The sequence below is a fragment of the Labeo rohita genome, chromosome 16, assembly GCF_022985175.1.
Source record: "Labeo rohita strain BAU-BD-2019 chromosome 16, IGBB_LRoh.1.0, whole genome shotgun sequence".
In the NCBI taxonomy this organism is placed as follows: domain Eukaryota; kingdom Metazoa; phylum Chordata; class Actinopteri; order Cypriniformes; family Cyprinidae; genus Labeo; species Labeo rohita.
This window is the reverse complement of record NC_066884.1, coordinates 3023539-3050479: the sequence shown is the minus strand read 5'-3', so window position 1 is coordinate 3050479 and position 26941 is coordinate 3023539. Positions and strand designations below refer to the sequence as shown.

At 33.1% G+C, this 26941-nt stretch overlaps 3 protein-coding genes across 4 annotated transcripts in view; 2 read left to right on the top strand and 1 right to left on the bottom strand.

Moving 5' to 3' along the window:
* Positions 1-16: 16 nt before the first annotated feature.
* Positions 17-17734, bottom strand: si:dkeyp-97a10.3 (transcription factor mef2A). Its single transcript, XM_051130987.1, has 9 exons — positions 17610-17734; positions 17310-17367; positions 15949-16296; positions 14400-14666; positions 10688-10972; positions 10248-10352; positions 10102-10163; positions 7348-8910; positions 17-941 (listed from the first exon to the last, which is right to left on the bottom strand). Exons 2-9 carry the CDS (start codon positions 17350-17352, stop codon positions 915-917), a joined length of 2700 nt encoding a protein of 899 aa, XP_050986944.1. The 5' UTR covers positions 17353-17367; positions 17610-17734; the 3' UTR covers positions 17-914.
* Positions 17735-18099: 365 nt separating this feature from the next.
* LOC127178262 (uncharacterized) lies at positions 18100-24367 on the top strand. 2 transcript variants are annotated; one of them, XM_051131002.1, is made up of 6 exons: positions 18100-18242; positions 18377-18430; positions 20529-20846; positions 21026-21265; positions 22703-22769; positions 23536-24146. In XM_051131002.1, the coding sequence occupies exons 2-6, from the start codon at positions 18382-18384 to the stop codon at positions 23615-23617; spliced, it is 756 nt and encodes a 251-aa protein (XP_050986959.1). In that variant the 5' UTR covers positions 18100-18242; positions 18377-18381; the 3' UTR covers positions 23618-24146. The 2 variants fall into 2 exon arrangements, with proteins under 2 accessions (XP_050986959.1, XP_050986960.1); XM_051131003.1 differs by lacking the exon at positions 23536-24146 and adding an exon at positions 24231-24367 and having other exon boundaries at positions 18121-18242.
* si:dkeyp-97a10.2 (uncharacterized) overlaps positions 24325-26941 on the top strand; it is an 8352-nt gene continuing 5735 nt past the window's right edge. The window contains exons 1-3 of the mRNA XM_051131001.1: positions 24325-24431; positions 24542-24601; positions 26395-26733. Coding sequence (XP_050986958.1) covers positions 24425-24431; positions 24542-24601; positions 26395-26733 — 406 coding nt within the window. The 5' untranslated portion in view covers positions 24325-24424. The remainder of the gene's footprint in view (positions 24432-24541; positions 24602-26394; positions 26734-26941) is intronic.

The window sequence follows — 26941 nt, the reverse complement described above, 5'->3', positions numbered from 1 at the left end:
CATTTTTTTGTGCATTGCACATCTATAAATACATGCACATTGAACCGATATTAATTTAATCTGTGTTTGCAATTATTAGAAGGCTTTCTGTTGAAGTCAAAGACGGAAGTTTCTTGAGGCTTCAGTAGTGCTTCATTACTTCAGCTGTACACTGACTTCTTCTACAAGAAATCTTGTATAAGGGATAAATAGAGAATTTATTTGTAATAAACTCATGACATAAACCATCTGACCAAACATTTGGTTTTCATCATATTTTTTGCCGGGCCTGTCAACAGCCTATTTTACTTAAACTCATTAGCATTTTCCACATCATTAACATAAAAATTAAAGAGCTTAATTAATTACACGTCCGTTAGGTGGGTCTCCTTCATACTCAAATGCGCAATCCATCCACAAACGCACCGTAGCGGATCGCACTAATTGAGCGGCGCTACAAGAAGCATCTGTGAGCAGAAAGCTGAATAAATAGTTGCGAGAGGACAAACAGTGGCAGTCCATTATTTATCATTTAGTAGTTCAGCTCTGCCAGCCGTCCTAATTCATTTGGATTTTGTTCAAGTCTTCCTGTCTGTGAAAAAACACCGCATTGTGTTTTATTTTCAGACACTTGAGCGCAAGAAAAATCCCAAAGCAGCATTGTTCCGACGGATGAAATTCACAAAGTGTCCCGTACGACAGCCATGGCTTTCACATGCCTACGTGACAGCTGAGCGAGAGAAACAAAAAGATCAGTCTTTTTATCAATCTCTCTCTCGGTCTCTCCGACAAAACACAAAGATTTGTACGGCACAATAAGCCGAGGGCCGGAGGAATGGCTGAGCATTTGTTTCTTTCCACCAGAGAGACATTGTGCTTTGTGCAAGGTTTTTCACCGTGCAAATGGTGTCGAGCCAGACGAGCGCTGCATTTTCTCAACGTCTGGGTCTGCCTCTGTGGACCTGAGGGAGAGAAGAAGGGGGAAAGAAAGAACAAAATGCTTCATTTGATATAAATCATGTCTAAAGGCCCTTTCACGTTACTCGAGTCAGCGTTGCCCAATGAATTGAACTCGGCATAGGTGACAGCGTTGGCCCAGCTTAAAGTTCTGTTTCAACCCTATCTGCTGACCTTATCTTTGATTTTGAAAGCCAGTGATTATCAGACGATTTGCATGACGTATGAAAAGTCTGTCTGTGCAATAACAAGTCCAACTTTGCATTCAAGTTAATCTTTTAGTATAAAAGGAACTAAACTTAACTGTCAAACTTTAAGAGCTATTGAATGCATCCCAATGCATTTCTGTGCATTTCTTATTTTCTGTTTACATTTATATATCATTTACTTCTTGTTTGGAATTCTTTCCATGTAACTTGTAATTTTGCCAATGAGAAAGTCAAACTGAACAGTCTGAACACAAACTAATTTGGTAACACTTTATAATAGGAACAATACTTGTACAGCATTTAATGTAATCTTAGTCAACACTCAACACATTTTTAAAATCAACAGTTCTACAGTCATGGCCAAAAATATCAGCACCCTTGCAATTCTAGCTTCTCTCAGAAAATTGTTCCAATTGCAAATGTTTTGGTGTTCACATGCTTATTGTTTTTGTTTGCACTGGACAAAATTATTGGCACCTTGTCAAAATTGTAAGAAATAAGTATGTGATGCTCCTGTAATTTGTATTTAGACACAACTGTGGCAATATAGTAATAACACTTGCAACCAGCTAAAATGGACGAAAGTTGACTTTTCAACCTTTGTGTTGTGTCACACTGAACATGGAGAAAAGAAAGAAGTGTAAGGAGTTGTCTGTGGATTTGAGAGAAAAAACTGTGGAAAAACATGAACAATCTCAAGGCTACAAGTCCATCTTCAGAGATATTAATGTTCCTGTGTCCACTGTGCACAATATCATCAAGAGGTTTACAGCCCACGGCACTGTAGCTAACCTCCCTGGACGTGGACGGAGGAGCAAAATTAATGAAAAATTACAACGAAGGATTTTTCGAATGGTGGATAAAGAATCCGATTGACTTCCAAACAAATTCAAGCTTGTCTGCAGACACAGGATACAACAGTGTCAGTTCTCACTATCCATCACCATCTGAATTAAAAGGGACGCTATGGTAGGAGACCCAGGAGAACACCACTGCATAAAATACCGATAATATCAAAGAATTTTGGGGCGCAACACAGTGGCCAGTGTCAAAAAGCTGGGTCTCCACCAGAGGTCATGGGTCTTCCAGTAGGACAATGACCTGAACACACTTCAAAAAGCACTCAGAAATGGTTACAAACAAGCGCTGGAGAGTTCTGAAATGACCAGAAATGAGTCCAGATCTAAATCCCACACAACACCTGTGGAGAGATCTCAAAACAGCAGATGGGAGAAGGCATCCTTCAAATCTGAATGACCTGGAGCAGTTTGCAAAAGAAGAGTGGTCCAAAATTCCAGTAGAGGAGTAAGAAACTCATTCATGGTTACAGGAAGCGACTGATTTTAGTTATTTTTTTCCAAAGGGGGTGCTACCAAATATTAAGTTATGGGTGCCAATACTTTTGGATTCTGTGTGGAATTGTATCAGATTTGACTTTTCTTCTCTGTTTTTTTGTTCTTCTCTGTCAATATTTTTGGCTATGACTATATATGGTAACATTAGTTAATGCATTATGAACAAACATCAACATGAACAAACAATGATCTTTTTTTGTGTTTTCACTGTTTCATGTAAACATTGTTTCCAACCTCACAAAATTCCTTTCCTGTCATGCTATCCAAAGCGTTTTTCATACAGCGTGGGAAAAATTATTTGATCCCATGCTGATTTTGTACGTTTGCCCACTATCAAATTAATGATCAGTCTATAATTGTAATGGTAGGTTTATTTGAACAGTGCGAGACAGAATAACAACAAAAAATGCATAAAAATGCATTTTAAAAAAAGTTATAAATTGATTTGCATTTTAATGAGTGAAATAAGTATTTGATCCCCTATCAATCAGCAAGATTTCTGGCTCCCATATGTCTTTTATACAGGTATCTTTTATACTCTCTTAAAGGGAATGCTCCTAACCTCAGCTTGTTACCTGTATAAAAGACACCTGTCGACAGAAGCCATAAATCAATGTTTCCAAACTCTCCACCATGGCCAAGACCAAAGAGCTGTCCAAGGATGTCAGGGACAAGATTGTAGGCCTACACAAGGCTGGAAAGGGCTACAAGACAATCGCCAAGCAGCTTGGTGAGAAGGTGACAACAGTTGGTGCGATTATTCCCAAATGGAAGAAACACAAAATAACTGTCAATCTCCCTCAGTCTGAGGCTCCATGCAAGAGTTTCAGGAATCAGTGAGGAATCAGCCCAGAACCACACAGGAGGATCTTGTCAATGATCTCAAGGCAGCTGGGACCATAGTCACCAATTAGTAACATTACGCCCTGAAGGACTGAAATCCTGCAGCACCCGAAAGTTCCCCCTGCTCAGGAAAGCACATGTTCAGGCCCGTCTGAAGTTTGCCAATGAACATCTGAATGATTCGGAGGAGATCTGGATGAAAGAGTTGTGGTCAAATGAGACCAAAATTGAGCTTTATGGCATCAACTCAACTCGCCATGTTTGGAGGAGGAGGAATTGCTGCCTATGACCCCAAGAACACCATCCTCAACATAGAGGTGTTGACAGGACAACTTCCTCGCATCAAAGGGACGATGGACAGTTCCATGTACTGTCAAATCTTGGGTGAGAACCTCCTTCCCTCATTGAAAATGGGTGGTGGGTGTGTATTCCAGCATGACAATGACCCAAAACACACACCCAAGGCAACAAAGGAGTGGCTCAAGAAGAAACACATGGACATCCTGGAGTGGCCTAGCCAGTCTCCAGACCTTAATCCCAGAAAATCTGCGGAGGGAGCTGAAGGTTCGAGTTGCCAAACGTCTGCAAGGTGGAGTGCGACAAAATCCTTCCTGAGATGTGTGCAAATCTGGTGGCCAACTACAAGAAACATCTGACCTCTGTGATTGCCAACAAGGGTTTTGCCCCGAAGCACTGAGCCATGTTTTGCAAAGGGGTCAAATACTTCACTCATCAAAATGCAAATCAATTTATAACTGTATTGAAATGCATTTTTCTGGATTTATTTTTTGTTATTCTGTCTCTCACTGTTAAAATAAACCTACCATTAAAATTATAGACCAATCATTTGCCACTGGGCCACTGTATACAGGTCAAAGCGAAGCATTAAAGTCTTGATGCAAGTATATGAAAGGGCCTTAACACATTCATAAGTGACATATTTGGAAATGCTCTAGTCTACATGGGTGAAACACAAATAGCATGTGTTAATTTTACATCAGCTGACAATGTGGTGTTCTAATAAGCACAAAGGCAAAAGGGTGTTGCAGTGATGCCACAGAAGAACCATTTCAAGTTCCCCAAAAACCTTTCTGTGAACAGTTTTTGCAATCTATGTTTTTTTTGGTGTGAAAAACATTTTGATAGTTTTTAATCTTTTTTAATCTTAATCGTTTTGGAACAGAGCGTCACTAAAGCATGGATATAAATACTGTGCTGTAAAAAAGTTCTACCCAATTCAGCAACTCCAGTCCATCAATTAACATCTTGTGAAGCAAACAGCTGCATGTTTGTAGGAAACAAATCCATCCTTAAGGTGTTTTTAACACCAAACCATGCACTGATCAAGCACTGTTTACAAGCCAAAACAAATATGTGGGTGGATTTTTATGTGAAAGACAACAGGTGATAGACTTTTTCACTGGAGGAAGTATTATTATGGACTATGTACTGTGATATTTTGCCTAGACGCTAGTTAAAGTTAAAGCATCTTAATGACTGATTTATCTCTTACAAACATGTTTTGCATTCACATGGTTAACTGACTGGATTGGAGTAGTGTGGATTACTTGTGAATTATTGTGATGCACCCATTCATTCACTGCAGAAGACTTATTGATGAGCAAGTGATGAAACGCAGAATTACTCCAAACTCATTTTTAAAATCTTGTCTAGCTGAATCTTGTATAACTTAAAAAGTTAAAAGTTGAAATTTCATCAGTATTATGTCAGTATATAATCATCAGCATTTAACCAGTATATATTTTTATTTTATTTTTTAGATTTCTATATTTATTTCTACACTTATTGATATACTTCTCACACTTTTACATTCTTTACTGCCTGTTTGGAATTTCATCCATGCAACTTGTAATTTTGCCCATGAGAAAGTCAAACTGAAAGTCTGAATAGAAACTAATTTGTTAACACTTTGCAATAAGGTCTCATTTGTAAACACAGAACAAAACTTTTACAGTATTTATCAGTCTTAATGTTATCTTAGTCAAAATGCTAAAAATCAAACGTTGTATCTGGTAACATTAGTTAATGCAATACCATAAACAAATATTTGTTCTGTATATATGGCAATATTTTTTTGTGTTTTCACGGTTTACAATATGCATTGCCTGTTTTCATACCTAGCAACCTTGCAAAGTTGCTTTCCTGTGATGAAGCCTTTTTATATATAGGTCAAAACAGAGTGCTAAAGTCTTAATGAGAGTCATATGAAAGGGCCTTAACATATTCATAAGTGACTTATTTGGAAACGCTGTAATCTACATGGGTGAAACACAAATAGCACGTGTTAATTTTACATCAGCTGACATTGTGGTATTCTAATAAGCATAAATATACATTGTACATACACTTTGTTTCACAGCGACGCTGCAGAAGAACCATTTCAAGTTCCCCAAAAAACTTTCAGTGAACAGTTTTTAAAATCTATGTTTTTTTTTGTGTCATGAACATTTTAATAATAGTCCATTTTTAATATGTACTTTTTATCATTATGTAGTTCTGTTGATTTGTCAGCTACCTTGAATTTAATGTCAACATCTCGGATGTGACGTGAACATCCTTCACGTCAAACGCCCATGATGTCTTAAAACACTGACTATGAGCTTGGCTCACTTTGGTGTTGGAACAGAACGTCACTAAAGCATGAATATAAATACTCCACTGTAAAAAATTTCCACCCAATTCAACAACTCCAGACCATCAATTAACAGCTGCATGTCTGTAAGAAACAAATTCACCCTTAAGGTGTTTTTCAACATCAATCCGTTGCTTCTGAATGCAAGTCCTCTATCCATGACATTGTTTTCTCCAGTGAAAAAGTCATCTGATCTGAATCAGGAGAGAAATCTGCACAGATCAAGCACTGTTCACAAGCCAAAACAGCTCTAAACAAATATGTAGGTGGATTTTGATGTGAGAAACAACAGAAGATGGACTTTTTCACTGGAGGAAGCATTATTATGCACTGTAAAAAAAAAAAAAAAAAAAAAAAAAATAAATAAAGTTGTTTCAACTTAAAAAAAAAAAAAGTAAGTGTTCGCGCTGCCTTAAACTTTAGTCGTCGTGGTGTAGTCGTGGACATTTGAGTTGAGTTGAGTTGAGCAAACTTAAATTTAGTACATTTTAAGGCAGCATGAAACAAATTTTTAAGTTGAAACAACTTTTTATAAGTTGTTTTTTTATTATTATGGACTTGGCCAGAAGCAACATGTTAAAGCATCTTAATGATCGATTTGTTTCTTACAAACACAGATTTTCCATTCCATGTTAACTGACTAGAGACATGTAAATTACTTGTGGATTATTGTAATGTTTTTATCAGCTGTTTGGACTCTTATTCTGACGGAACCCATTCACTGAAGAGCAAATGATGAAACGCTAAATTTCTCCAAATCTGCTCTCATAAAGAAACAAACTCATCTACATTTTGGATGTAAACATGGGTGAGCACATTTTCATCACATTTTGAAACAATTTCTTACATTTTTTTAATTTAATTAAATGTGACCCTGGACCACAAACCAGTCACAAGGGTCAATTTTTACAAATTCAGATTTATACATCATCTGAAAGCTAAATAAAAAGCTTTCAATTGATGCATGGTTTGAAAGGACAGGACAACTATTTTAATATCTTGAATCTGAGGGTGCAGTAAAAATCAAAATACTGAGAAAATCGTGTTCAAAGTTGTCCAAAAGAAGTTCTTTGCAATGCATATTACTAATCAAAAATTAAGTTTTGATATATTTATAATAGGAAATGTACAAAATATCTTCATGGAACATGAACTTTACTTAACATCCTAATGATTTTTGGCATAAACGAAAAATCAATCATTCTGACCCATGCATGCTACTTATGACTGGTTTTGTGGTCCAGGGTCACAAATTGACTGTACAAAACATGGCCACTACATTGAATGCAACAGTCATAACAGTCACGTGTTTTAGAAGAGAACTTATATATAGTACTGTCAGGTTACATACCTGTTGCATGTGTGTTGGGTGCCCATGCATGGTTGCATGCATTGGATGCACTCCTGGCATTCGCTGAGGACTTGTATGCAACGCTCGAGTCTGCCTGTGCGTGTTTGGAGATCTGTGTCTACGTTGCACATTCACGGGCTGGGCGGTGCGCGGCTGCTGCATGCGTTGACGTGGAAGTTTCTGGAACTCGTCCGGCCGCAGCACTGGAGGTGGAGTAGGAGGCTTCTGGCCTGCTTTGTTGAGCTGCTGGACGGGTTGAGAAGGTCTAGGGTTCTGCAAGACAGCTTGAGTCTGCTGGATCCGATTGGCGAATGGGTTATCGGTCTGGGTGGTGTGTTGGCGTAGAGCAGCCTCAGTGAGAGGCTGAGACATGGATGGCTGAGGCACAGTCTGATTTGGTCTAGTGCCAGTTTGTGTTTGAGGTATAGCCGTTCCCCTTGGTAGACCAGTGGGGATTGGATTCTGTCCCTGGGAGGTTTGAGGTATTGCGGTTTGGATTTGAGACTGGACTTGCGGTTGTGTGCTCAAATTCTGTTGGATTACTTGTCTTGGCACATTTGAGTTCATTTGAGACTGGCTGAGCACAACTGATCTCTGGAGGTCTCTTCTTTGGGGAGAAGCCGCAGCTTGGGTCAACCTTCCCGAAGGTTCGGTTTCCCGGTATCTCTGAGTAGGACGATCTCTCCGTGTATCCCGTTGCGTAGATCTGTGATGTCGATCTGAGGATCCAGTACTGTTCGAACTGTCATCTTCGGGGTTGGGATACGCCGGCGTTCCCCGCAAAAGGTCCCAAGGCATCTGTTGGAGGTGCGTTCTGGTGTCACTGAACTGGTTGTTGGTCTGAACAGGGAGTGACCGTCGAGTTCGTTTGTCTTCTGATGATCTTGAGTTGGCAGTTCGGCGGTTTGCATTGGTTTGATTGGTGGGATGTGAGTGTCCCGTCTGAATGAGGCCGTTGGGTTGGCGAGAACCATTTGTTGAAGCATTATTGAGCACTGTCTGACTACCTAATCTCAATAGCTCGGAGTTCAGCAAGCCAGTCTGAGAATGATTTTGATGGGTGCTATTAGTATGTTGACTTTGTAGTGCACTTTCTCTGTGGTCTGGATGTTGCTGGAGCATCTGATTTGTTTCTGGAGGGTATGTGTTCAAGTTGACATGCACCGTTTGAGGTTGTGCATTGTTAAACTGGTCATTACGTGGCAAGGTGTTGAGGTTAACGTGAACTGTAGGGGCAAGCGCACCAGGCTGAGAATTGCCTGTTTGTATGAGAATATTAGGATTGGGTTGGACAGGCTGTGGGAACGATCTCTGAGGGTCATTGTTTGGATATGAATTGTTGTTTAGATGCCCATTGTCTGGGACTGTACTGAAGTTGTGTTGGAATACATCAGTGTTCAGATGGCCATTATGATGGAGTGGGTTGGAGTTGGTGGGCATGTTTTGTGACATTGTGTTGATGTTCCCATTGTTGTTATTGGGAACGGCAGTAAAGTTTTGTGGGAGCGAGTTGTGTATTGTGGGATCAGGGTGGGTTCCATTGACAAGAGCTCTGTTCGCAATCTGTGGGAAGGGAACATGTGAAAAAAGGTATTATTGTAAATTGAAAGAGATGTTGAGGCTGGGCAACATCATGTACTTTGCAATGATTGCAAGGTGCTTTTATGTGGTTGTTATGTTTTCTAAAAGACAATAAACTGGTTTTATAATTGTTTTCTTGCAAAAAGCAAGTATGAAAGTGTTAATAGAAATATGTTTTAATACCTTCTTAAATAGCAAAAACAGTGGTTGAGTTGGTAAGTTCAATTCATTGATGTGAATACGTTTAGAATAAACAATTACATCATCTATAAAAAGTTCACATTATCTCTGTGTGCTATTGTTCACTGTAAGCAAATGTTGCCGATTATCACTTTGTATTAATCTACTGGTTCATGCAAATGAAAATCCAATATGATTTTTCCTTGTTTAGTACAAAAAAAAATTGTAAAAATAATATATCTATCTATCTATCTATCTATATATATATATATATATATATATATACACACACATATTACATATATATAAAATATCAGATAAAATATTAATATGAATAACATTTATTATTATTATTGCAATAAAAAATAAAACTATATGTAATATATCATATATAACATGTGAATACAATTTTTATATTATTTTATATATTTTTTTTATCTTTCCAAAAACCATGTGAATAAAATCTAATTTTAAATATTTTATATATATTTTTTTACTATTTAACATTATTTTTAATATTAATAATAATAATATTTAATAATAATTATAATTATAAAATCTTTGTAAATATTTTTTACAAATAATTACAATAACTATTAATAACAATAATAATATATTTGTTTATTTTAACAAATAATAATAATAACCATGATTGTTTTTATTTGTAACATATAAACAGATTAAAAAAAAAACATGTTTTTTAGTGTTGTTTTTGTGTTTTGTTTATGTTATGTTTTTGCATTTTATTGTGTTAGCTGTATTTTTTAGTTATTTTTACTTGACTAATTAATTGAGATAATGCACAATGAAAACATGATTTTTGAAAATTGTTAGAAACTGAATAGTCTGTTTTTGCAAATGAACTTTATATATATATATATATATATATATATATATATAGTAAAATATGTTGATTTTTTTTAGCCATGCTGTCTGTCTGAGGTATTATTCTACATTACACAGAACACAATAGAGAAAATGGCGCCATCTTACTGTGATTCCTTCATTCTGGTTCATCTTCTGAAGTCCAATAGTATCTCTGAGTCTCCGATCAACTGCAAATAAGAGCATATAATCATGTCAGACCTTTTGGCATCATAAAACAAAACAATAAACAAAGGCATTTAGGAGGGACGCACCATTTCTTTGTCGCAGCAGCACGATAATTACAACGATAATTATAATGAGTGCAACAACACAGGCAATGACGATCCCTGCTACGGCACCACCGCTGAGACAGGTACCTGTGAACATGATTTTTATATTTTACATTTGAAGAATTTGATTAACAAGCACTGCTAATAACAGAAGACAGAAATGGAGCCAGGACATAAAGGGCAAAGAAAAAACACATCACAGAAACATCAATAATAGAGCCAGCAAATAGAAGAAAGTATCCTGGAAAGGAAAATCAGTGTAGGCGGATGAAAATTATGACTCCTTCTAGTGAGCTGACACATGAATTTATCAATCCTGTGGTTGATTACTCCCTCGCCGGTCAAGAAAATGAATGTCAGGCCGAAGAATGAACTGACAGATGCATCTGTCACCAAAGTGCCACAGAGAGCCATTAACTCACCCACAATGGCCAGGTCTATCTGCTGCTTCGATGTCCCTCCTGTGACGTCATTCCGGGCGATGCAGGTGTAACGGCCACTCTGATTGGTGGAAAAGATCTGCAGACTCAGCACGCCACTCCCTGATTGGCCGCCGGTCACCGGCTGGTTGTTAAGCTCCCATGAGAAGGAGGCAGGAGGTAGAGAGGCAGACGTACAGGTGAGCCGCACCGTCTGTCCCACCGTAGCATCTCCACCGCCAACACACTCACCTGAGGTCTTGGTCAACTGTGGGGCATCTGGACCATCTGAGAAATTAACAAAAATATAAAATAAAAAAACCTGAATATTTTAATTTTTAAAAAATGTTTACAAATGTTAATAATAATAATTATCATAATAATAATAATAATAATAATAATAATAATTATTATTATTATTATTATTATTATTATTATTATCAGAAAAAAATACATAAATAAAAATAAAAAAAATATTTAGATATTTTTGGCCATATTGTCCAGCTATTTTCCAATCTTGTATCACTGCATGATTAATTTCATATCACCATAATTTTATGTCATAATTATTTTTTATGAGAGTTTAGTGAAAAATGCTAGCCATGTGGGATTTAATATATAATATCTAAAAAAAAAACCAATAATAATAAAAATAAACTGTACAGCGTATTTTACAATACATATTGTTTCAAAGCAGCTTCACAGAAATTTACATTTTTCTAAACAGTAATATTAAGAACAAAATGTAATAATAATAATAATAATTATTATTATTATTATTGGTATTTTTAAAAATAAAAATGTAAAAATGTAATAAAATATTTAGATATTAAGCATTATTCTCCATTACACAGAACACAACAGGAGACAGTGACACCGTCTTACAGTCTATTTTTGATTCCTTAAAAAAAAAAAATTATTGTTATTATTATTATTATTGCTGCTGCTAAATTTATTATTATTATTATTATTATTGCTGCTAAAAATATGAATAAAAAAAATGTTGTTGTTAACATTTGTAAACATTTTAAAAATGTAAAATATTTAAATTTTTTTAGCCATATTGTTAAAATCTTAAAGCAATACGAATTTTTAGGTGAATATCTGAGTGCGATTTTTTTTACACCTGGAAAAATTAATTAATAAAAATGGTAAATAAATAAATAAATAAATAAATAAATAAAATCTTAAAGCAATAGGAATTTTTAAGTGAATATTTCAGTTTTTTTTTTTAGACCTGGAAAAAAAAATAATATTAATAACAATAATAGTAATAATAATACTTATTATTATTGTTGTTGTTGTTGTTGTTGTTAACATTTTAAAAATGTAAAATACTGTCCATCCATCAAAGATATTATTATACATTATGCAGAACACAACAGGAGAAAGTGGCACCATCTTACTATTTTTGATAATCTAGTCAATTAAATACTTGTGCTTCATTGTAGTTAATTATTTTCTTTTTATTTTAAACTTGTACGACACCAACCAAGATCTGATTTATTATTTACGATGCATGAGTAAGTCTGTTATCAGTGCAAAAATTGCTTCACATTATGAAACACTTGAGTTCAAAACAACACACTCAAAACAATACAACTAAATCACTGCACAGAATTGCAAAAACACTCCTTGGTTTCAAACACTTCTCCATCTGCCATTGGCCAGACTATTGGTAGAACCAGTTTTGTCATGTCCCTCAAACAGATTGCAATTAGTCACTAGTGAAGCATAAATTAATCCAAAATATGTCTTGTATGTTATTGTTATGTTTGTCCAGCAAACTGGAACATTACAAGCTATTTAGTCATTTGTCCATGTTTCTGAACGTATGCTAAGAATATAAACTCGTCTGAGGTCTTATTAATGAAATTAAAACTACTTAGCACACCTGGACCACAAAACCAGTTATAAGTAGCACGGGTACAAACTGTATGGGTCAAAATGATAGATTTTTCTTTTAGGCCAAAAATCATTAGATCATGTTCCATGAAAATATTTTGTAAATTTCCTACAGTAAATGTATCAAAACTTATTTTTTGATTAGTAATATGCATTGCTAAGTTCTTCATTTGAACAATTTTATAGGTGATTTTCTCAGTATTTTTATTTTTTTTGCACCCTCAGCTTCCAGATTTTAAAATAGCTGTATCTCAGCCAAATATTGTCCTATCTTAACACACATACATCAATGGAAAGCTTATTTATTTAGCTTTCAGATGATGTATAAATCTCAATTAAAAAAAAAAAAAAAGACCCTTATGACTGGATTTGACTGGATTTGTGGTCCTGGGTCACATTTGATCAAATTTAAAAATTTAAAGTTATAGTTGACTCAAAATCCAAATGACTTAAAATATGACAAAACAAGCAGTAAAACACCAGTGTTTCTTATTTTATTATATTTGTCATATTGTTCATACAGTATTTCACATCCATATTTCTTATCTTGTCTTTTTTTATTTCCCACAGTCTTGGAAAACCTGTTATTTTAGTGTAATTTTGATACTATTGTAATTTTTATTATTATTCTGAATTAGTTTTTATTTTCATATTTTGTGTTTTAATTTTAATTTTAGTATTTTTGTGCTTAATATGTCTATACAGTTTCTGTTTTTATTTTTAGTTTATTTTTAGTTATTTTGGTACATCAAATGAAACTAAATAAAAAGTACTGCCCTGCAACTAGATAAAATATTATGTATATATATATATATATATATATATATATATTTTACACCTGGAGAAATTCATTAATACAACTGAAAAAAAAAATTCTTAAAGCAATAGGAATTTTAAGTGAATATGTGAGTGTGATTTTTTATTATTTTTTTTTTTTACACCTGGAAAAATTAATTAATAAAATTGCTAACAACAAAACAAAAAAAAAAAACAGGACAATCTTAAAGCAACAGGAATTTTTACAAGTAGTAATAATTCGTTTTTTTTTTTTTGTTACGTCAAACTATTGTCATTTATAAGTGAAAAAACTAAGTTGTGTAAGTCGTGCTAATTTATTGGTCATAAAAAGTGTGAACTGTGACAAACAATCAGTTCTTGAAACTTCTGGAATAATGGATTTATAATAATTACTTTATTCATGTAATTGAATACACTGTTTGCGTAAACACAAGCAGCTTTGCTGTTACAGCAAAAGTACCAGAAATATTTTGTCTGGAACTAGATTATCTGAAAACACCCATTATAAAATGGATAGGTCCTGTCCTTGATTTTGATCGGTTGAGCCGTGTCGAAGCTGTTGTAAATTACTTTGTTGTAACCACAACTGTTTCTGAGGAACTACACTGTTTGGTGGAAGAATACTGTTTTTATATATATCATTACACTTTATTTGCTGTGTTTTATTTTTTTAAACCATACTACGTATATGGAATAATCGTTTTATAAATGCCATAATCCCCATGAAGCTGTGGTTTACAGTGAATTTATAACAGCTAAGGGGGTTTTAGCCACTCCGTTTCACATCGTGCCTAACAATGCCCCTTAGCTGTTATAAATTCAATGTAAACCATGGCTTCTTGGGGATTATTGCTTTAAAATACCACAGTTATGTAATAGTGTATATAAAACATACTGGGGTTAAATTTCCAGTCAAAAGCTGCATAACTCAGAAAAGAGAAATTCGCCAAAAGACGATCAGTTTCTGCAGGTTTCTGCAGCAGTGACACAGCATGAAATGTTACTGACTCACAGTAAACGCTGAGGGTGGCCTTGGCGGTTTGGGCGCTGACGGCGTTGCTGACGGTGCACGTGTATTCTCCTGCATCATCTCTCCTGGCCTGTTTGATGAGCAGAGATCCAGCGCTGATAGTAATGCGGGTGTCGGAGGACAGTGCAGCGCCTCCTTTACCCCAAACCACACCGACCTCTGAACCCGCAGACCAGCCGCAACTCAGAGACACGTTCCCACCTTCCAGCGGCAGAGACGGCAGAGACAAACTCACTCCGTTCACAGCGTCTGAAGATGGAAACAATGACAGGGTGAGCAAACAATACATTATTAACCCTCCTATTGTGTTGAAGAAAGTTTGATTTTCAACACTGAAACACTGGCTAAACTATATATTTTATTTTATTTCATTCATTCATTCATTCATTCATTTATTCATTTATTTATTTATTTAGGTAAATATTTCTCATATAGGGTCATGAATGTGCATGCAAAGTTTCAACACTTTTTTGGAAAGAATGTACAAAACTAAAACTAAAGCTAAACAATTTTTGTTACTATTTTTGTTAAAAAAAAAAACTATTAAAAAAACTTATTTTATTTCAGATAGATGCCAAGGCAATTTCTCATTTTTATTTAGTTTATCTTGAATAAATCTTGAAAAAATTAATAAAACAATATAGACATTTAAAAAAATAAACAAATGTTAATTTAATATTTTTTTAATTAGGTAATAAATATTAATTAGGTTTTTTATGAGATTTATATATATATATATATATATATATATATATATATATATATTATGTATATAAAACTACACACATACAGTATATATTTTGAACATATTTACATGTATATAATTTTATTCATATTATCAATATTATATATAAATATATTTAATATATAAACATAATATATGTGTCTTAAATACATACATCCATGTATGTGTTTTTATATATATAGATAATAAATATACACAGTACACAAACATATATTATGTAAACAAAAACTTATTTTGGATGTGATTAATCACGATTAATTGTTTGACACCACTATTACATTATATTGTATTATATTATATTATATTTATATTACATTATAATTTGCTATCCAGCTAAGTTTCAATTAAAAATCTGTCAAATGTTTTTGTTTGTTTGTTTGTCATATTTACACTAAGTAGAAATAAAGTCCATATTATTTACACTTGTCATGCAAAGTCACGACCATGACAAGTAGTCATGACTATATATATATATATATATATATATATATATTTTTTTTTTTTTTTTTTTTTTCATTTAATTTGTGCAGCTAAATCTGAACATAACAATAAGTGACACTATCACAACAGAAATTATAAAATAAAATGATTATTCTTACATATTTTATATTTTCAAGTCTCTGACAAGCTACAAAAGATGTTTTCTGTTTTAACCTAAATCTTTGGTGATTTTGTTTTGTTGATTTTTGGAAAATTGCATGCAGCACATGCCCTGCAACACAAAAGCTGTCCTCTGTTTACTGTTCTGTCAGTATTGTGGATATATGCAGCATCATTTGATCATACCAAACACCTTGAGCTGCACTGAACGGGTGTTCACACCAAGTCCAGTGCTAGCCGAGGGTTCTACCGAGACGCTGTAGTTTCCAGAATCACGAATCTGGCTGTTAGTGATTTTGAGCTGAGTGGCGGTGACAGAGATTCTGCCCTGGTACTGCGGTACAGACATTACGACAGGGCCTCCGTTGGCCCACATCGCCAGCGTAGTTGCTGCGCTATCAGTCCATCTAATGAGGGACACATCAGACACCGTCTGTACTGTGAAGACGGCATCTTTCCCTGATGCCACCAACACCGGTGTCTTCTCGAACTGAACTGGAACAGGATCCAGACACAAAACGACCAAAGGCAAACCTACAGAGAGTTGAATGGAAAGAAAGCGAAAGCTTCATTCAGAGTTCATTTGTTCAGTTTTGACACTTCAGAATGGATTTGGATTGGGTAACAAAAAAAATATATCAAAGCAAGTGTTATTTGATGCTAACCACATCTTTTGATATATTTGCTTAGTGATTGAAGTAATTGAAAAACCCACAATACAAACACAATAAAAGAAACTTTAAATGCAGATACATCTGTATGAGAGAAATGCGCATTCAAATGGGTGTGGCATTAAGAGACGCAAATAATGCACGTCAAAGCCTAAAATAGCAGTTCTGGGAATGCTGTAAAACAGGAATTAACAATGTGCAACTATTATGTACCTGTACAAAACCGTAAAAATATCTCTTACAATTGTCTGTTTTGTTTTCAAGTGTTTTGACACTTGACAACCCAGACATACCTAACAATAAAATGGTGATCAATATTTAACCTAATTGTTTTTACATCAGTTTTTAACATTTTAACATGAGTTTATACTGATATCTCTAGTTTACATTTATGGCTCAAAATTAATCAGTGGTTTTATTTATGCATTTATTTATTCATTCATTTTGCATCAGTTATCTATTGCATGTCGCATTTGTTTATGCTTAACTTTTAAATTTAGTAAGAAAGTTCCATGAAAACACATGTCCATCATGTAGACATCTATTTGCTGTTTGCGTTTTCATCTGAAAGATATTTTTAGGTTTGTAGATGTATATTGCCTACATTTCCTGTCATATAATATATATATAGAAAAGGTGTTTGAGATGTTTATCATGTTGAATGCACATAAAACCTCTTTAAAAAATGTGTATCAGGTACAAAACATATTTTTTTACAATAGGTAAACTTGTCAAATGTATTTTCAGTGACTAAAGTGATCTACAAATGAAGTATTATTGTTGTTAATATCTCATTTAATCACTGTAAAATTCACCTGTGTATTTTCTACATTATCACACGTGACAATCTCGACAGGCTGAAGAAGCAAAACCTACTTATCAGTGAGAAAACCACAACAGGATGCAGCAGAATGTTCATGTCAGTCTGGAGCGCCTGAGCAAAAACATTCAATTAGTTTCCAGATGTTTAGTTCTATCACACATCAAAGCGTATAAATCATAATAAAAGACATTGTCAAATTAAAAGAGATACTGACATCAATCACTGCCTCATATGGGAATGCATATTAACAACACTGTAACGTTACAGTTTAGTGCGAAAGCACTTAGAGACTACAATCGTTTTAGTTGTAGATTGTATTAAAATGAGAAATTCAAGCCGTTTTGTAGACTTACTAAGTAGTCTTCCTTTGGTTTTCATTTTCGTGTTTTCAAAATCCGTCTTTGGTTTCGGCAATAACACGATCACTGCTTTCACTTCCTGATTTACCTGTCTGACGCCTCACCTGCACCGCATCATCACAACTGATAAAGAATGAAATAATGTCTTTTGCTAGTGTAGAAAATAAAGTAATGTATAAATAAACACGATGGCTGTTTTACATCGATGGGTTTACAAAAAGTTACCTAATATGAATATATTTATTCATACAGATCGAACCTGAGGTGTAATGTTTACAACCATGCCACGCCCCCTTTTGTATCGTCAGCAGATTCGAGTGTCAGTCATCGTTAGAAGAATATATACATATATGCATTAGAAATGTGTTAATACTACTAAATTAATAATTAATTATTATTATTACAAGAGAAGTCGTACAGGTTTTCTGATATTAAAATCATTTAGGCTGTAGTGCTGGATTATAAATACGTCAGCGCCCTGGATGTCACGCACACCTGTAATCTACAGACGTCATACGTCATGTGCGGTAAGCTTGTATACACACCTGTTCAGTAGCAGTAAGACGATGGACAGTTAATGCGTGATACCACAGGAAATAAACACGGGTGTGAGCTTCGAATGTCAAGGTAAGATCGTTTATTTCGACTTGAAAGGCATTTTATTAAAGTACTTCACAAACGTGCATTAGTGAGTGAGTTAATTAGAAATAAGGAAGGCACAAACAGTATCACTCTTTGTCTAATCATGTCTAATTTGTCAGGTGCCATGGGGTCATGGACGCTGTTTTGGATTCTGTTTACCACAGTCACTCTGAGTGAGTCCGAGAGAGTTTATTAAAACTACAAAAGTTGTTTGGTCAATTTGATGCGTACAAAACGAGTGTTTCTTGTCATTTTGCTGGGCAGAAAAAGGACAGTCCACAAACATAAATGGGTCATTTTATGGAAATGTCCATTTTTCTGTCCCTGTTACACTTCTTTATGTTTTAAAATTCAACATGTTATTTGAACAATTACACCTTCTTGAGCTATTAATTAATGTGACAATATTTGATTTTAAATTAGTTATATAGCATTCCAAGCACACCTGGAGTTGTCACTGGTGTTGCGGTTTAACACAAATTGTTTATTTTGAAATAAAAAAAAGAAAAAAAAGAAAATCACACTGATGACATCACTTGACTTGCTTCTTCCTATTTCATAAAGATCTATGAAAAAAGGCCCATGTTAAGTCCACTGTCTCTTTTCAGTTATTAGATATTTACTCATTTTCAGCACATGAAATAATAAAAATGCAAGAAATAAGAAGATTATGTTTTATTTATTTAATGTGACAGAAGAAAACACAGTATGGTATGGTTACTGTTAGGGAATTGTGTATGTGTGTGTATGTGTGTGTATATATATATATGTATATACACTACCGTTCAAAAGTTTGGGGTCAGTAAGACTTGTAATAGTCTTTAAAGTAGTCTCTTATGCTCATCAAGGCTGCATTTATTTGATTAAAAATATAGAAAAAACACAGTAATATTGCAAAATGTTTTTACAATATAAAATAATGTTTTTTTTATTTTAACATACTTTAAAATAGAATTTATTCCTGTGATGTTAAAGCTGAATTTTTATCAGCTGTTACTCCAGTCTTAAGTGTCACATGATCCTTCAGAAATCATTCTAATATGCGGATTTATTATTAGAATGATCAATGTTGGATAATATCAACAGTTGTGCTGCCAAATATTTTTTGGAACCTGTGATTTTTTTTTTTTTTTTTTTTTTTTTTTTTTTCCAGGATTCTTTCATGAATAACAAGTTTAAAAAGTACAGTGTTTATTCAAAATATAAATATTTTATAACAATGTAAATTATTTATTATTAACTTTTAATAAACTTTTAATTATTAACTTAATACATCCTTGGTGAATAAAAGTATTAATTTCTTAAAAAAAAAAAAAAAAAAAAAAAAAAAGAAACAATAAAAATGTACTGACCCCAAACTTTTGAACAGTAGTGTATATATATATAAATATATTCTGTTGGATTCTGTTTCTGTATATATATATATATATATATATATATATATATATATATATATATATATATATATATATATATAAATAATATACACTTTTTTTTTTTTTTTTTTTTTCAGTTACAGAAAAATAATGAAAATGCAAGAAAAGAAATAGAAAGAGCAAATAGAAAGAGCAAAGTTTCCTTGTTTCTTGCATTTTCATTATTTTTCTGTAACTGAAAACAGGTGCTGAAAAAAATTAAGAAATAATATTTCATAAAAACTTTAATATTGCCAAAGAAGGTAACACCAGTGACAAAAAAGGTACATGTGGTCTTTAAATAATTGTACAAAAAAGATAAAAAAAAAAAAAAAATCATTAAGCTGTCATTTATATGTATTTAAAAAGTCAAAAAGTAATCTAATAATGTGGTCTAAGTTTAAATGTTAGAAAAAGAAATACATTTTAAAGCATCTTGCCATACCAAAAGTGGACATTTCTGTAGAATGACCCAAATCTATTAAAATTGTTAATTAAAAAAAGTAAAATATGGGAGTTATGTCAATACAGAAAATATAAATAAACAATGGAAATAAAAATGCTATTTAAATGTATTGCTAATATATTGTTTATTCTAATTAGGTGCTCAACAGGAATTAAATAAGCCGTTTTCATGCCTTTGATAGTTTTTCCTCCTAAAAATACTTCAAACCACATTTAAAAATGGCATTATAATTATTTTACATGCATTTTCATTTCAGGTGGTAAAAACATAAAATAAATAGTTACCAGTCACTAGTTTAACTTGTTCATGCCTATCTGGCTACTCACTCAGCACTTTATGTAAGTTACAATACTAATAACATACTATTTGTTTTCAAATAACTATCATCAGTGCCTCTGTGTCTTCATGGAGCAATATCAGTTCACTTTCTGACCAGACGACCTATCTACGTTGCACTGGGCCAAACAATTGTTTTGGAAGCCGCATTCGAGAAGGACCCAGATGACAAAATAGACATGGTGACATGGGACCGCGAGAGAGGGAGGGACAACGTCAGACTGTCACCTGGAAACAAAATATCTTTGGAGAAAAGAGATGCACTTCTGCGGGTCAGTGGTGTTGCAGAAGAGGACTTTGGAACCTACAAGGTCACTGTTACAGACAGCAATGGATACCAGCAGCACGACTCCATAGAAGTGCGAAAGATAGGTAAGCAGGTGTATGTAAATGTTCTTTTATGCGTGACCCTTGCACAACTGGTCAGCTGTTTTGAATAACTTCTCACGCATAGCTATATTTACATTTAAAAGCAACATGTCGTGCAAAGCTCCAAAAAAAACTAGTTGAACTGGATGGTTTTTCTTACATACTTTTTTTTTTCTTTTTAGTGGAACCTCTAAAGGCGTCAGTTACACGTGTGCTGGAGTGTATTGTTGATAATCATGGCATGACGCAATGGGACAGCCCTCAATATTCATGGCTGGTTGATGGCGTTACAGTAACCAATCAAACCGCCCTGTTAGCAAATGGAAGCAGACTGGATATCTCTGAGATTAAGGGCGTTAATTACACCTGCATCGTCAAGAGCAGCCTCGGGACAGTGACTACGCACTTTCAAATGCCAAAAGGTATTATTCACTGTCAAGAACGCATGGTATTTTTTAATTTTGAGAAATAAATGTTCCATGTAAATATCATTTTTTACCCTAAGATGTTCACCACACCATGCAAAAAACATCAAGAGAAAAACAAAAAATTTGGAAACACTTCACAAAAATGTCCCATTAGTTAATGCATTAACTAAAATGAACTAACAAGCATTTTATTTGTTACAGAGTTTATTAATGTTAGTTAAAGGAGAAGTCCACTTCCAAAACAGAGATTCACATATTATGTACTCACTCCCTTGTCATCCAAGATTTTTATGTCTTTCTTTCTTCAGTCGTAAAGAAATTGTTTTTTGAGGAAAACAGGATTTTTCAGGATTTTTCTCCATATAATGGACTGATATGGTGCCCCGATTTTTAACTTCCAAAATGCAAAATTCGAATGATCCCAAATGCAGTAAACGATCCCAGCCGAGGAAGAAGGGTCTTACCTAGTGAAAATCTCAAACAAAGACAGTTAGGGTAGATCGAAAAACTCCAATTGTATTTTCTCCCTCAACTTCAAAAATAATTTCAAAATCATCTTACATCGCTGCAGAAGTCCTGACACAGTCTCTGCAAAGTGAACATGCAAAGAAGATCAAACACCCTTAACAAAAAAGGTAAAACAGCGATATAGGACGATTTTGAAGTTGAACTGTCATTAACCAGAAAGAAACAGTCCATGCAGAGTAACACAAGATGAGCGTTTGACATTAAAAAGTATATAAATTGCATTATTTTTAATGAAAATAACCGATTGTTTCGCTAGATAAGACCCTTCTTCCTTGGCTGGAATCATTTACAGACGCATTTGGGATCGTTTGAAGCCGCATTTAAACTGCATTTTGGAAGTTCAAACTCGGGGGGACCAAATCAGTGAATCTATTATATGGAGAAAAATGCTGAAATGTTTTCCTCAAAAAACATAATTTCTTTACGACTGAAGAAAGGAAGACATAACATATTGGATGACGAGGGGGTGAGTAAATTATCTGTAAATCTTTGTTTTGGAAGTGGACTTCTCCTTTAAAAATGATGTTTTCCCTTTTTCAAATTTTGGAGATGTACATTTTGAAGTCGTATAGCACTTTCATCAAATCCTCCCCAAAAAGTTACTAAAAAGTTTTCAATATGTCATACCGTTCACACGTACCAATTTTGGAACAACTGGTTCTGCTGTTTGCTGATTTTTAAATCATGTGTTTATTAAATCACTGATGTGTTTGAACCTATAATTGCAGCTTGTGGCTAGATACCACTTTAAAGTGATTCTTATAATTATGTATTTCATTTTTTGTGTGTGTGTGAGTGGAATAAAGCATCTGAGTGGATTGCACTCAGTATATGGTTTCTAGAAATGTCAGTCAGCTTTTCTACAGCTGAGTTCAATGTCTTGTGTTTTTTGACTCTCATCAGAATCTCAGGCCTGTTGTGCAGGACTGATTGCAGCTGGAGTTGTAACAGTGATGGCACTCGTGGCAGGGTAAGTCCTCTACTCTCCTCTACTGACTCATTATAGGTTTGTTTTAGGGTTGGGTGATATATCAACATCTGAACGCTGAATAAGTAAGCTTTCCATTGATGTTATGATAGGACAATATTTGGCCAAGATACAACTATTTGAAAATCTGGAATCTGAGGGTGCAAAAAAAAAAATCTAAACACTGAGAAAATCACTTTCAAATGAAGTTCTTATCAATGCATATTACTAATCAAAAATTAAGTTTTGATATATTCACGGTAGGAAATTTACAAAATATCTTCATGGAACATGATCTTAATATCCTAATGATTTTTGGCATAAAAGAAACATCAATAATTTTGACCCATACAATGTATTTTTGGCTGTTGCTACAAATATACCTGTGCTACTTAAGACATATATTGAACATTCACAATAGATGTGTTAATATTGTGATCATTTTTATTTTGCTGTGAGCATAGATTAGTTCTTCCTTTTCTCAGGACGACTGTAGATTTCAGGACAAATGGTATTAGATTAAATCGTTTTGAAACTCTATGAAACTCTCTAGTAAAATATACATAGTTCAGTATTTGCATGAATGAAAAAACATTGACAAAAAATGCCAGCATTTAAAATGAAATATATTTTTGGATATCTTTTTAACTATATCACCCAGCCCTCTGCTGTTTACTTTTTATTTTATTTATTTATTTATTTTTATATATATATATATATATATATATATATATATATAAAACTTTTTTATTTATTTTTTTTATTGCAGGTTATTTTACCTAAAGAGATGCAAAAATGAAAGAGATGCAAAAAAAAGCAATCCATCAGAACCGCTCAATCCTTCCACATAGTTTTTTTTTATTTTTATTTTAATTTTTTTTTTTAAATTTTATTGTTATTTATTTACATTTTAAAATACATGTAAACTTTTTACTTTGGTGTTGTTTTGGTTATTTATTTTACTCATACTACATCACTTTCATTATATCATTTGCTTTTTTTCCCACCTTTTAACGATTAGAAATGAAAAATGTCATACAGGCTGAGATTGCAGTTTGTTTACTTTAACTCTACTTGAAAAATGGTCATACTGCAGATCTGATTAAATTCATGTTTTATGTAAAAAAAAAAAAAAAAAAGTGCTTGTGTTCTTTGTAAAGAATGACCCATTCTGTTAAATTGACTAAACTTTAAAAATGTGAGTTGTTTAAATGCTTACTATAGATCTGACAGATATAAGCTGATTTGTTTACAAAAATTTAATATCATTGTTATTTAATTGCTCTCTACCTCATTTGTTCTTATTAATCTGCTGTTTGAGTTTCTTGTTTATTGCATTTGGATTCAAGTTTGTTCAAAAAATAAAAGTGTCCAAATTGATCTTAAGTGTGTAGCGTGATGGGAGGGTTTTACCGTATGGAAAATCTGCTTGTTTGAACAGATAATAGTGGCTTTACTCCGCAGGAAAGGGAAAAGGGAAACGGCTCAGTTTGCAAACACGGTGACGCCTAAAGGCCTTTAACTCGGTGAACTCTGAACACAGAACGCACGAGTTCACGGAATACACCAGTCCTGTACAGACACAAACATGTTTACTGTGGGAGCTTCGCTTTAGTGTTTTTAAGTTTCAGGATACAAGTGTTGTTTTTTAAGAAGTTATGAGAGGTGAGTTATGAAAAGCATCCAGTAATCTCACTCATAAACTTTATCTGTCTGAACTTTGTTCGCATGTAATGCATGAGGAATATCAGACTTGCAGCTGTTTTTTTTTCTAGGTGATATGGAACCACGACTACAGCAATTTGTTAGGACTGTCCTGCTTCTGCACATCTGCTGTGAGTTATTCTTTATGTCTTTTAGTCTTCATGTTTATCTAGATTGTTTTATGGCTCTTTTGACTGCAGTCAAACTGTATTTTTAGTTTTATTTCTTATTCAACTAAATGCTGTTTTTTTTTTTTTTTTTTTTTTTTTTTTTTTTTTTTTTTTCATTTCTACTCAAAAATGTAGAAAACTGCATTATGGTTTCCACATATTAAGTAGCATAGCTTTATTCATAAATGTTAATAATAAAAAAATGTTTCTTGAGCAGCAAATGTCAATTTAATATTATGGGGGATGCCTCCAATATTTAGATTATTAGTTGAATAAATAATTACTTTTTTAAACATTTATATTTATTCTACAGTTAAATCAACTATATTATTTAAATAATTGTTATATTTTTTTTAAAAATAACTTTTATTAAACTGGTGTCTTTTATTTTTTTATTTATTTTTATTGCTATTTTTCTTTAAATAAATGCTTTTTTTTCTATATATCAAAGAGTCAAAGTGTGGGGAAAAAGAAAAAAAAAAAAAAAAAAAAAAATGGAATTGATTCCAAAAATATTAATTAATTATTGATTATATTATTTTTGTTAAGAAATATTTACATTTCGTGGCAACCATAAATGGTATACAGTTAGATTAAATAACTATATTATTTAAATAATTACATAAAAATGTATATTTGATTGACAATGTATGTCTTTCTTTATTTGTTTATTTATTTTTCAAATTAATTTCTTTCTGTTCATTAAATGAACTTTTGTTCATTAAATGAATCTTGGAAAAAACATTATCACAGTTTCCAAAAATGAAAATAAAATAAAATAAAAAAAAAAAAAACATTATTTAAAATAATGTTATGTTATGTTATATTTTGTTTTAACATTTACATTTTGTGGCATCCATAAACAGTCTACAGTTAAATTGAATAACTATTATTTAAATCATTATTATATAAAAATGTATATTTGATTGAAAATTGCTGTCCTTATTTAATTATTTATTTTTCAAATAAATGTTATTCTTTTGAACTTTCTATTCATTAAAGAATCTTGGGGGAAAATAAAACTAAAAAAAAATTAAATAAATAAAATAAAATATAAAACATCACAGCATTATAAAAAATAATAAATAATGTTATATTATTTTTTTTTTTAACATTTACATTTCTTGGCAACCATAAACAGTCTACAGTTTAATTGAATAACTATATTATTTAAATAATTATTACATAAAAATTTATATTTAATTGAAAATTGGTGTCCTTATTTAAGTATTTCTTTTTCAAATAAATGTTGTTATTTTTTTTTAACTTTCTATTCACCAAAGAATCTTGGGGGGAAAATGGTCATAGTTTCCAAAATAAATTAAAAAAAAAAAAACCATTCAAAATAATGTTACATTTCTTGGGAACCATAACCAGTTATGTTAGAACCATTATTATATTACAAAATTAGCTTTTATTGAATGTTGGTTTCTTTTTTGTAATTTTTTTTTTTTTTTAGATTTCATATACATTTTGTTAACTTTCTACTCATCAAAAAATCCACAAAAACATGAAGCAGCACAATTGTTTTGAACACTGTTTCTTAAGCACCAAATGACTAATTTATTATCATCATCATCATGTCAAACATTATTTTTGTTTGTTTTTGTTGTTCATTAAAAAATCAAAGATTTTCCTTTTTAACATTTACATTTTTTACTTTTATTGAAATTTGCTGTCTTTACCAGTTACATGCATGTAATCATAATTAGAAATATGACAGTGTGTTTTATAATTGTATTTTGTAACCTCAGGGCTCTGGAGTGTCCAGTGTTTGTCCGTCCGCTTCACAAACCAGCAGTCGCTGTATGTAATCAAAGGCCAGAATCTGATCCTACAGGCGCAAATTGAGCTGCTGGATGGTGAACATGTTGCTAAAGTGACATGGGACCATGCTGCAAAGACTTCTGGGAAGACTTCAACAATAGCTGAGTTTCCTCGTAAAATCTCAGATGAGAGAGTGACACTGGAACAACAGGGAGCCACACTGAAGATCAATGGTTATCAAGCAGCGGATGCCGGCATCTACACGGTCACAGTTACAGACCAGTCAGGACTAAGACGATCCGCACAGCGAACCGTTCAAGAGTATCGTAAGATCAACTAAAGCCTTGCTCGGATTTGCACAAATTTCTGCGCTTAAAGGAATAGTTCGCCCAAAAATGAAAATTTGCTGGAAATGTACTCACCCTCAGGCCATCCAAGATTAGGATGAGTTTGTTCTTCATCACATTTGGAGAATTGTGGCATTCCATCACTTGCTTACCAGTGGATGTGAATGGGTGCCGTCAGAATGAGAGT